This window comes from Anopheles coluzzii, chromosome 2 (genome assembly GCF_943734685.1).
Source record: "Anopheles coluzzii chromosome 2, AcolN3, whole genome shotgun sequence".
NCBI classification, from domain to species: domain Eukaryota; kingdom Metazoa; phylum Arthropoda; class Insecta; order Diptera; family Culicidae; genus Anopheles; species Anopheles coluzzii.
The window spans coordinates 55,883,849-55,897,031 of record NC_064670.1 but is presented as its reverse complement, the minus strand read 5'-3'; the positions used below and the strand labels follow the sequence as shown (position 1 = coordinate 55,897,031).

Below are 13,183 nucleotides of genomic sequence, written 5' to 3'. Positions count from 1 at the left end.
GGTGAACATGTTGCCCAGGCGGCCGTATGTGTTTTTGCCCATGTATTTGTGGTTTTTGTATTACGTCACCTATTTCGGTGCCGGCGGTAAAGGCATGCACACAAAAACACTCCGTGGAAAAATCGCGGAAACAGATCACTACTCATATCATTCGAGAAGAAAACCATAAATCATGACACCACGCGTATTACCATACCCTTCGGTAATCCGTTTGGCCCCCGGGTGATGATTTATCGTCCATCGCTCTTCTCCGTTTCCGCCAAAGGAAAGACTCGTCCAAGCGATTGCGTTACGGAGTGAAACGCTGGCGAGAATCCTTGCCAATGCAAATCACTAAACGGGGTTCTTGGTTAAAAAATGCGTGCCGCTTGTCTGGTTGATGTGGTGGGTGAAACGAAGATGTTTTTATTTGTATATTCAACTCATAGCCATACACTACAATTGGTTCGAGTGTGGTAACCGTTGTTTATGTCGGTTTTTTCGTCAATACTTGTAGCGTTATTTACCACTAGATCCCTCGTTGATACATGTGGTTGAATTCACGCAAGGACTGATTGTACTTGTTTGGATTATTTGATATTTTTTCGTGTGACTCAGACTACAACTATACATTCAACAGGTGGAATTATACTTTCCTTATATTGGTCAAGTGGAATTTGGTCGTATTGCTTCTGACTGTGAATAAAAATATGAGCGAAATGAGACAGGCTATTTTAAAACTAAACAAGTTATATTAAGCTCATTTATCTTGTTCCTCATCAAACAGATTGAATGAAGCATCCAATTGTCAGTGTGTTAGGAGAGGACGAACGAATCCTGTCCGATGCTTGTGCTCGCTAAAGTGTCCACCAGTCCCATCAGGACGAATATTTCACAGTTCGCAAAACTTGTTATCTCAATCGCTGTGTCCTGGCACGCCTAACTGTCATTCATTAACGGGTGATCAGTGGATGGGTGAACGGGAAACGCGAAGCAGGACACGCATAAACAGTTTTGATTGATGACACTTTTCGTAAGCCCACGTGTATCTTCCGCTAATGCTAGCGCAGCGTGCACGCGGGAAGATGAGCAAGGAGGCCCTTCGCAAGAGCATTATTTACGCGATCAACAAGTGGAATCATCCGCAATAGAACAACCAGAAAGCGAGAGCGTTAGCTCATGTTTGATTGCACTTGCTAAAAGCCCACAGCCATTCTCGTAGCATGGGTATAGCTGTTTTTATTGCAATTTGAAATGTTTACTCACGAGCTTGAGCAATTGGTGGTCAATTCGATATACGCGCAGGACTACATCGGATGCGATTAATTCTCAACCAAATTGACCTACCGTAGCAATGGACACTCCGTTTCCCTATTAAAACAATTCTAGGAATCCATAACCGGGCACGGCTGCACGCCCAGGAAGTAGATGCTCGTGCACACCAACAAATATTTGCGGTGCACTGAAAGACTGTAGTAAAGCTTCGGGTTGATTGTTTTGATAGACTTTAGCTGAGACCAGGCACAGTACTGAACCTAAAGCTTTTGGAAAAGCTCCGCAGCACAAAGTCTACACAGCGCCATCTGTACAGGAAAATCAGAAAGGTGAAGAAAGGAAAACAAATACAATTAAATGGACATTTCTTGCATTAGAAACTATTATGATATTTATATCATATGAATCAGTTATATAGATTCTTATGTAATGGATTAATAGTATATGTTACTAAAATTCTGAGTACATTTAGAAAAGCTTGACATATAAATTTTACCTTGTTTGGTATCATAAGGCGAAAGGCGATGGGATGACAAAATGCCTAAAAAAATTTCAAAACGTGAGCTTTTGTCACTTTTTTGAGCTTTTGTCAAAATTTTGTATCCTAGAAATGAAGTTGACAAAAGTTGACAAAAAGTGACCATGTTTAACGTTCGCGAAAAAGCGTAAACAAACAGCTATTTGGCGCAGTTGTGGCCCATTGCTATGATAATAGTGCTAAAATGCATGTTTCTTATTGATTTATGTACCTATTTAATTGTTTAATTGTTTAATTGTTTATTACTCGTTCAATGGATAACAATGGATCCGTGTGAATGTTCTTAAGACTAATATTAGTTTAAAATAAGTAGTAAGATCATCTTAATAATTCGCTTCTAAGGCTGTTTTTAAAGGATTGCACTGAGGTTCCAAAATCAAACAAATGACGAACTTCGTTAAACACCCTAATCATGGAGTTGAGGGGGTCTCTAGATCCATATCCAGTTCGACTACGGTTCAGGGCAAGTAACGGACGAGAGCGAAGCTGAACAGCAGGCGCGTAAAAGTTTAACTGCTGGAGTAGGGAAGGACAGTCGATGTTACTTTGCAGTAAACCAGCCACAAATAGTTATTGTGCGGTACGGCGTCGGATGTGGAGCGGTTGCAGTCCGAGGAGCAGAAGTCGCGTTTCATAAGGTGGTAACTGACTGCCAGGTGGCCAAGGTAACAAGCGTGTTGCGTATCGGGATAAGCGACGCTGTATCGATTCCATTCTCTCAGAAAGTCTTTGGGTTGAGGGCTTCCAGACGACACAGGCGTATTCGAGTACCGGGCGGATAATACCACAGTATAACGCTTTGATGCAGACTGGGTCTTTGAAATCTCTTGTTATCCGAAACAACATGCCAAGCAATTGATTACCTCGGGTAATCACCTCCTCTGTTTGCTGGTCAAATGACAGCTTTGAATCAAGTATGACTCCGAGATCCTTCATAGCATTAGTGCGTTCTATTGGTAAACCGTTAACTGTGTAGCTGGTGTTCTTAATTTCTCGTGCTCGTGTGAATGAAATGACTCGGCATTTTTCAATGCAGAGGCTCAGGCGGTTTCGATTGCACCATTGGTGAAAATCGAGAAGGTATTGTTGTAGCTCGGAGTGGTCTGTGTCATTTTTTATCGTCATGTAGATTTTAATGTCATCTGCATACATTAAATGATTCGCTGCTGGTACTGTTGTGTCTTTGGCTTGAACTCAGGTACTTTATTAAACACTAATATAACAGTACACAATATAAATAATAACAACAAGCACAATACACAATAAAATACTCGGCCGCGCGCCAGCCGTACCGTGCCCTGCCGGGAGCCCTGCTCGACCGGCTGCTCGCAACACTTGCTTGTCCCGGCGCACAACACACACTAAGCGGCCCGCGCTTAGTGTGCGTACGACAGTGTGCGTGACACACTGTCGTCCCCTGGACATTGACCAGTGGTAGCACAACTACCACGGCAAGTCCAGGGGTCGGCACGGCTGCCCACAACAGGTACTACATACGATAGGTCGTTGATGAACAGTACGAACAGTAGTTGCAGAACCCAGGTTGCAACCTTGTGGCACACCAGATGATGCAATGAAAGACCTTGAATGGCACCGTGAGAAAGATACAGCATACGATCGATTGACAAGGTACGATTCTAACCAGTAGTCTTCTACTTAGTAGCCTTATACAAAATATCGATGATACTCAGATATTGGAGCTTTTTGTCCTTCTTGTGTATATTTTTGGTGTAGCCACGAGAAAAGCTCATTTTTGCAGTTGACAAGCAATTTTGACAAAGTTGAAATTTTGTTCAACATTTTGTCACCTTCGTGGCCACCAAGGAGGATTAAAAATATCAGGTGGTGGATTAGGGCCTTTGGGGGGTCGCCATAGTTGAGGGACTTCACGTCATTTTAGAACCGTTAACCATTGGTTTCTGCACACAAAGCTTAGCAAATATAACAGATTTCTTTGTTATTATGTGCATTTTAGTGTGTCTATTGATTTTATCGAAAAAATGTAATATATTAACAAAAGATTTGATGACTTGTTTATGCACGAAATTTAAAATCATGCTAGCATGAGTAAATTGTCCATGTGGCTCGTAGATAATGAGGAATTAATGTAAAAATTGAAAAAAAAAAATTAAGGGTTTCTTAATTTTTATCATCAAAAATGTCGAAAACACAAAGAATTATAGAATAAATTCACGAAATAACACAAAATAACACACTTTCATCCATGATTTAATGTTAAATAAGAACTCGCAAAGTCCAAAATATATTTTTAAAGAATATTTGATCGAAAAAATGGGGTAGATAAATTAAATGAACAAATTTAATTAATGTAAACAAAGTTTGAATCCTGGGGACCTTACGTCAAATGACGAATTGTCAAAATGCACTAGAGTCCACCACCTGATATTTTTAAATCCACCTTGGTGGCCACGCGCTAATTTACATCATCTTTCAAAAATGGTTTCATGTTACAAGCCATACGACTTAACAATATGCCCGCGATGGTATCAAATCTTAAATGTGGCGAGCTCTCCAAACGATGGACTGCTCTGATTAATCCAACAAGTTATGGTTTTACCAATTAATAGTCAAGCCAGTTAGTGGCGGACTGGCCTAGAATGATTAGGTTGTGGCGCCTTATAAGAATCCCATGGTACAGTCGTCAACTCGCACGACTTAACAACATGCCCGTCGTGGGCCTGGAATGGTCCTCCCGAAGCAAGGACTGATTACCCGGATGCTGTGGTACTGAACAACTTTCGAAAGCCTGTATAGGCCAACATGTTCGCGTATGAATTACATAAAATAAAATAAGAAGAAGAATAAGTCCAGTGATCTTATAATAAACGGTGATAAAGCATGTCGGATATCTGTTAAGCGCTTTAGGTATAATGTAGAATCATCTTTCCTTGTATCGTAGCTTTAAACATATAAAAAAAGATACACAACTAAACGAATATGATTTTTTTTGGGGAATAATTAAACGAAACTGTCCCAGCCATGACGAGTTCCGTCTAACTATTTGTTTTATTACATCCTCATTTGCGTTTGGCAATCATTGCTTATGTAACTATTTAACACATTTTTTCACCATGCTGCGTATTTTTTTCTGGTTATATTTACATTGCTCAACGCTAAAGGTTAACTGCTGGAGCATATTATTTTTTAGTCTCTAAATTGGTGCCGATAATTAACTAAATTGCGTGTGTGCTTTTTATTTCTTTCTTCACGCAAATATAAACTCATTAAATTCAGGATACAATTTCTTGACAAGATGAGCAGTAGATCCATTTGGTCAAAAAAATTTGACTCGACATAGTTTTACTTGCGCTCAATATCGCTTACACTCGCAGCCTCGTGTGGAAATGGAGGTTGATTCAGGGTTTGTGCCTGTTGTTGTTGATGCGATTGTTCCTGTCGATTGATTGCTGCTTCATCCATCTGAATAGGAAAGCGAAAGATTGAAATGTGTTAATTTCTTGCTGTAAAAAATACAATCGTCGGACTCCCAAATCTGACTTTATAGTCAGCTTACCAGCTGTCTTAGCATTGCGTAGATTGCATATTTTAGTTCTCCTGGTCGCGTTTCTGTGCGGTGGGTTGAAGCAGCAGGCACATCAAATCCATATACATTTGTCAAACGCATGCCTTCTGGTGCAGAATCCATCGATCTAGATTTGTCCAAGGCCAGCTTCGAGTATGGGATTGGTAGAACTTCCAGCCCAACCATGGAGGGATCAAGACCATCCGGATAAAGGGTTGATGCGGACGATCCTGATCGTTTGCCATGTCCTCCGTAACATGCATGGCCAAAAGCGGCGCATCCTCCTGGAGAATATCAAGAGGTAGAATTGTTAATGATAAGAAATGTTAAGAGATTCAACTAACTAAAAGAAGTAAGATATAAGTTTCTTACTGGAAAGGAATGGAATAAATAATATAAGTTTATTGAATCTTCTTTCATATAAGTGTAGTGCATAATGTGTTTAATAAATAATTATGATAACTCATTGAATAATAAACTTAGGTTTTTAACTCACTATTTGTATTATTTGTGCTCAATCGTCAACGAGAAAACGATTTTCACATTGCAAACTATGCTTACCGTACGTTTCGAAAGATACTGTTTTATTCAAACGGTAGATCGAAGGAACAGAACGTACCTAGTTGGCTCGGAACGAATTTCATATCAATATTTCAAACCAATTAAAATATGATAAAAAAAACAAGACAAAACATAAACCAAAGAGTTTGTTTAAATGAAACAATAGAAAAACAATTACATTTTGTTGGGATGACTTAATTGGACCCCATAAGATGCCTATTGATACGAACCCCATAAGATACGTTTGTTGTGCCAAAGAAGAAGTATGATCGCGTAGGTCATTATGCCAAGAAGAAGTAAATGATGAAATTCTTTCATATACTTTCCAATGAAATAGAAAAGTTAACTTTCATAAATAAAAAATAAACTAAATCAAATAATGGGGCCCATTCCGTTTTAAGTTCGTAGGCTGAAATTTCAGCCTGTCAGCTGTTTGGATTGTATAGCAGCAGCTATCTAAGTCGGTATAATATACAGGTGGGTTTATCCCAAGGTGTATGAATTTAGAAGACTGATTTTTATCGCTTTTGTTTCTGAATGAAGATTTTAAGAGTGTTTTGAGTATTCGTCAAGCCTCCAGAAAGCTTGTTTGAACAAAAGTTTTCACCCATCCTGTCAAAAAGTGATATTCAAATTTGGTTTTAAAAAACATACTATGAGACCACCTGAACTACATACACTTTGATTCTAGATTCCACCACGTGAGCTCTTTAATGCACATTGGGGTAAATGTAAACAACACCGTGTTTTCGAGCAGGTACTCGAAACTAATTCTAGCTTTGAGGCTACAATAATCTAGACTGAAAATCACAGGCTAGTTTTATGTGTGGTTTTGTATGGAGTGTTTACATGATTTCAGCCTCCAACTGTCAAACTCCTTACAAAAAACTGACTAGAATCGTGAAGGGCCCCAATGTCGCCGACTGAAAGATCAACAATCTTAGAGCAGACATATTTTATTGGAATGTGACTAGGAAAAATCCATCTTTAAGTCATCGTCTTCGCATTTTATGAACTTTAAATGTCTCACTACTAATGTTAAGTATAAATAAAATAAATGAATAAATAAATAAACCTAAAAAAATAAATAAAAAACATATAAATAAGAATACATAGGGTAAATGTATCAATAGTGGTGCAATTTGTAGTGGTACAAATGTGTTTTAATGGATTTAAAGTGTCAGGAAGGTAAATTCATGAATATTTGAACACATAGCAATTGGAATATGTTTTATCTTCGTAATCACAACCATTTTTACCGCAAAACATATCAAATTTACGAAAAAATGCATATTTTTGTGACTGCTTCGTTGTACCTATAATGGTGGTATGGTTCCTGTAGTCGTCGTATTGTGTTACTATAGTGGTGGTAAACAAAGATGCCTCAAAAACTGTGTATAATATATATGGAACTTAGTTTTGAAGCTGTTTTCGTGTGAATAGCAAGGATTACTGCCATAATTCTTACATAATTTGATCGTAAAAAATGTATGAATTTGGTTGATGAAAATATTGACTAAAGCATCACACCTGTCGTCAACCTACCACACCCGGAAGAGAAAGCTTGATTAGAGGTCGATTTTTCACTCAACTAGATAAGCGAATTTTGACCTTAGTTTGGTAAATTACTTACAGAAAACTCATTTATGTTGCTCATTTTAATGAAAACAGTACGAAATGTCAAAAATGTCGTCGAAAAAATGTAAAATTACCTGCTTTTATTGATTTTAGAACTTAGACCACTATAGGAACATGCCTGTTTGGTGTACCTATAATGCCACTATCGTTAAAAACACTTAAAAATGCATAAATATGGTCAAAAGGCAAATAATTCTAGTAAAACAATAACATTTCATAACAATTATGTCGAAAAACTAGTAATTCCGTGGTTATGTGGTCATTTAGAACGTTAACAGATATATGAGTTTCGTTATGAAATCCTAAGGATTTTAGAAAAATGTTGACACATTCCACAAAATAATGGATTTTTAGGTCATTAAGTAACGGAATGGCCCCATTTAACCTTTACGCCCTTTGATAAAGGCCAGAAAACATTTCACACTAACATAAATAACTTAATTACTTTTAATTTATCGTAGGCACCGCAGTTTAGTGCAATACCACCACTATTGGTACTACCACCACTATAGGTAAGTTTCCCCTAAATGAATAACAAAATAAATAAATAAATAACAATATAAAAAAATAAATAAATAATTTCATTAATTCATTAATTAATGACTAAAGAAATAAAAACGTGATTAAATTAAAGAAATAAAAATAAATAAACCATGATAACAGTTGAATCATTCATTTAATTAATAGTAAAATATCACAAAAATGAGGTTTTGCGTAAATTTAATAAAAAACCTGGTATTTACTCAGTTGATAATGTCTGCAATAGTAGTATAATATATTCTGAATGTGAACCATATGTGAAAGCGGTTTGGAATGGAATCCATTAGGATGTTTTCTCTTCTTGTCTAAAATTGTTCAGAATTTACTTCATGGAGGCGCATGGTTGTTTATTATTCGTAAATAAATAAGAATTTCGCATGAGTATCTAAAATAAATATATTTCTGAATTAAAATGAATATATTTAAATTCTGTAAACGCTATATGCGTTAATCTTTATTGTTTTGACCTTCGTCTCCTAAGGCGTTCATCCTGAATACAATAATATTTAAACTGTAATTTAGGCTTCTCATGCAATATTTAACAGAGTCAAAATAAATTACCAATTTCAAACAAATATTTAATCAGAGTAAACATTTTAGACATTGCCACACATTACTTCTTGAGTAGCAAATAACTCATAGCTTTCATCAAAGGTTCCTCAACACGTACTAGGTAAGCTAATGTATTCATTCTCCAAAGGTAGAGTTGAGCAGAATTAAAGAAAGTAAAAATACATATTTGTCACGGGTCACCTTACTAGCGTCCACAGCACTTCTTTCAACCGATGTACACAGTACGCTGAGGTGTAGCGCAGGGAAGCTCGCCCAAGACAAAGTGTGTGTCGTTTATTTATGTTGGGTTACCAAACGAACGAGGTTGATAGCATTATTAAGTGGAAAATTGTGCGCGATTCCTGCCATCAGGTTGAATGAAGCAGACGGTACCTAAGCAGGTACCGACGTTTTCAAGATGAAAACAGTGCATGTGATGGTGCACACTCACCACTGCTACACAATTTAGTGTCCTACAAACGCTTCCGCGTTACAAAACTGCGCAAAGAAATAGTGCACAAGACGAATGTTGCATCATGTCGCAGCTTGGTGGCTGAACGCACAATGGCACATCGAGAAGAATATGATAATAATATTATAGATAGTAATGAGAGCCAATGTTGACTGTTCGTTTCCGTCTTGGCTTCTTCACTCCGCCATCCATGGAGCGATGTGGATGTATGAAAACAGTTCATTTGTACCTTCGTTGCTCGTGACCTGTTTCTATCGTTTGCAGTCATTCAAAGAGAACTTTGGAACGTACGACGGCTCCAAATTTCACTTCAGACTACAAAAATAAAGGATATGGTGCTCTGTTGGGACTAGTGGACAGTTCAATTTCCTTTCGGTCAAACATGCATGAGCGGCTTGGACTAAATCTACAATTTGTTGATTTGTTATGCCCCACGCCAACAGTACCATTTCGAAAATCAATAATCTTGTATTAAGTATCAATGAATGGTATACAGATAACTTACTTTTTCCGTTTGTACTCTGTACCAGTACAGAAACTATGACCAGGGTGAAACAGATTGTGGATAGCTGATGCATCTTTGAGTGGTTATTTAAACTCTGCAATGATAGATAACGATTTACAATTATTAGAATGGGGTTTTATTATCTTTAAACACGTTGGTGTCGACCATTTTATGTAGGACACGGTACTCAAAATTATTTCAATATCGCCACTTCACATTCATTGCCACTTCTCGCAAGAATAATTAATATCAGCGAACGCAAGCCAATAAATAATCACAGGCTAATCAACAACACCCTAGCTGTGCGAAGGGAATCGGTTTCCCTGCCATTGGGAATTGAACGTTGGGTTTATCTACGGTATGAGATAATCCATTCTGTTTCTGTCAAAAGTTAACATTCAACACTACCAGTGGGTACGTAAATTAAATTCAGTGGTTGCAACATTAAACACGGAAACGTGCTCCTTACTAACGAAAACCATAAGTCAAACGATGAAAATTGAGCGGAATGCTCACGTTATTCTCCTTACCATTGTCCCCTTGAGAAGCATTAGACACAATAGCAAGACCAGATGCTTCTGTGAAGAATATAAAACTAACAAAGGAAATGCTTGCTTCAAATTAAACCAACTTGACCCTCACCCCTGAAAAGCAAAATAACAACAAGCGTAAGAGATTGTTTCCTAAATACTGACCAAGCAGAAAGTAATTCGACATTAGTCAGATAAAGACGAAACATGTTTTAGATGAATTTGTACAGTAAGGTTTTTTTTTGTTTTTAGCTTTGGTTTGGATGTAAGTTTCAGTACTATTAGCCAAAATAAACGTCAAAATCTCCCGTAACTAGAAATTGAGAATCTATGAAAAAAGAACTTCTTCTCAGCGCCACAGACAGATCATGTGAAAATACGGAAAGGTTATTCATTTCCAGTTTTAATTAAACAAAAATATACAAAAAAGCGTTCCTCTGGTACAGTCGTCAACTTGAACAACTCAATAACATGCCCGTCATGGGTTCAATCCTACAATGGATCGTCCCCTTGTAGCAATGACTGACTATCCGTCTGCGTGGCAATGAATTAAGTCTTGAAAGCCTTAAGGACGTTACGTCAAATACAAGAAGAAGATACACAAAATAGCTTTCGGCGTCAGTTTTCTGATTAAAATAAATGTCTACATTTATAGCAATGATGTGTGCTTGATAAATCCCCAAAGTCAATCAAAATTTTGTCTTCATTTTTATAAATTAAACCTTTTCAGCAATCTTTTGTATACATTACTGGTTTACATTTTATGTTTATGTAAATGAAGGACATCTACTCTCTTCACTCCAGGTTCGTGCAGTTTATTGTTTTATAAACAACGACATGGTCGCTTCAAGATGGAAAAATGGATGAAATGTAAGTATATTGTTATGCTATGCTAAGGACTCTATGAGAAATTATGATTAAAATACAATATGTTAGATCATTCTTGCTGTACAAATAATGTTGAGATAATCATGTCTTTTAACGAATATAAATTCAATGCCCTAGCTTACTTATATTACATTGTTGGTTACAGTGGGAAATTTGTTTAATTTTGCCAACTGTCTAAACAGTTCTTATTTATATGACTCATTTACATAAAAGAAACATACAGCTGCACAAACTCTTTTTATAATTAATGTTATGTATCTGTTTGGTATTAATGGAAGGAATTGATGGGCTACAAATTAATGATTAACTAACACATTTACATTTTCTTAGTAAGCTTTTTGCAGTTAAAAAGAACGGATTAAGAAAAGTTATATGTATATCATGTGCATCGTTTATTTCGATTTCTTTTTCATTTCAAGGGAAACGGCTAAGTCGTAGTGCGTCAAAGCATTAATGGTAATTATTTTCTGCTTTCACATAGGATCCGAGACATACTGATATTCATCCTCTCTAGCAAGAATAACAGATTTAGTGAGTTTGTCAAAGTGCTTGATAAAACGTAACACTCACTGCCGCACGGTTGGTTAGAGCCTAGAAATCAAACTCAAGCAAAGGAACACACACACACACACACACCCGAAACCGAAACCATTCACTGCGAGCAGGATATAATACGAGCTGCTGCCTGTTGCTCTCATCACACATTACCACGCACCTTTGAGATGAATGTGCTAAAAGCCTGTTTAATTATTAATGACAACATTATTTGATACACACTTCCCAGCGCTAGTCCAAAGTTTCGTTTTAAGGATGGATGATAAAAAAAAACAAGAGAATCGCGCTGCATGCGTATCTTGCACGGTAGCCAGTCCTAATCATCCGTTTCCATTTAAAATCCAAAAAGGTTTTGGTCATATTTAGGTGCATGATCCTTGGTGGTGTTTGCGGCACCTAGAAAGGTGTTAGCAAAAGGCCTTAAGATTCCAAAACACTAACCCGGTGACCGACGGTGGTTTTTAGTTTGATGAGCATTTACACAACTTTGATTTGGACAGTAAAATACCAACATGGGCCGAGCATTTTTGCTTGGCTTTTACTGCTCCCTTTGACCTTTGACCAACGTTTAACTAGCAGGGCTCCGTACGATAAACGGTAAAGAGCAACGTGCTAGTTTACATTAACTAACCTGTGCAGTGTGACGCCTGCTGGGCAAATATTGGGCTTCAAGCGCAGTCTAAAATTACGAAACTATCAAATATGCAAACTGTCCCCTGAATTCACCAAACCAAATAGGACGCTTCTGGCACATGTGTACGGCTACCGCAATCCCTCTGAAGCACCTTAGCACGATCGGTCCTGACCTGGGGTTTGCAAATTGTATCCAAAAGCGTGCTATTCCAATTATGAGCATGAGATGAGGAGGGCTAACTTAATTTTGACCACCGCAAACCCAACGGTGTTCTCGTTGAGCAGGAACAGCCCCCAGTGCTTGCCTGGACAAGAAGCCTGGCTAGTCGTTTTTTATTTTGTTGCACTCAAAAGTTTACACGCCAAGTGCCGTTCTAGATAACAGTCGCCCGTCCTGTCCGTTACGCCATACGCCATACACGTTTCACCAATGGGTCGCTCAATGGGGAGCCATTTTCGAGAGTCAATTTAAATATTTGACGAATCTGGTATAAAAGATGCAACTCGTCTTCATCAAAGGACAGGAAGGATACTACACAGTTAATGGCACTGCATCATCGTAGATGCGAACGAACAGAACCCAATCCAAGAAGAAAGCAAGCAGCTTAACACATCCGGATGCTCATCATCGGATCATAATCGAACTTACATACATAATTTAATTGCCACCGTTTCTGCTTTCGATGGAAACGATTTTGGAATCTTTCCTGTGTGCTTTTACTCACTGAATATTTCTGGTCCTACTGGCGTGCGGTGGCGGTGTTTACACCAAGTCAACGAATACCCCCCGACGGTCACCACACTGCAGCACGGAACCAAACTTAACGGCAGACTTATTTTAGTACACACTTGCCCTTTCGGCACCTTTTGCCAAACAGCACTTTGTACACGAGGACATTCACCACGGGATCGGAGATCGGTTCTTCTTGCACACTGCACACGAGCACGCTAGAGCAACAAATGGTTGATGCCA

The 13,183-nt window shown here is 38.0% G+C and overlaps 1 protein-coding gene across 1 annotated transcript; it reads right to left on the bottom strand.

Moving 5' to 3' along the window:
* Window positions 1–4,751: 4,751 nt before the first annotated feature.
* On the bottom strand, window positions 4,752–13,183 carry LOC120952138 (uncharacterized). Its single transcript, XM_040371307.2, has 4 exons — window positions 12,936–13,183; window positions 9,605–9,698; window positions 5,328–5,620; window positions 4,752–5,233 (listed from the first exon to the last, which is right to left on the bottom strand). Exons 2-4 carry the CDS (start codon window positions 9,675–9,677, stop codon window positions 5,114–5,116), a joined length of 486 nt encoding a protein of 161 aa, XP_040227241.1. The 5' UTR covers window positions 9,678–9,698; window positions 12,936–13,183; the 3' UTR covers window positions 4,752–5,113.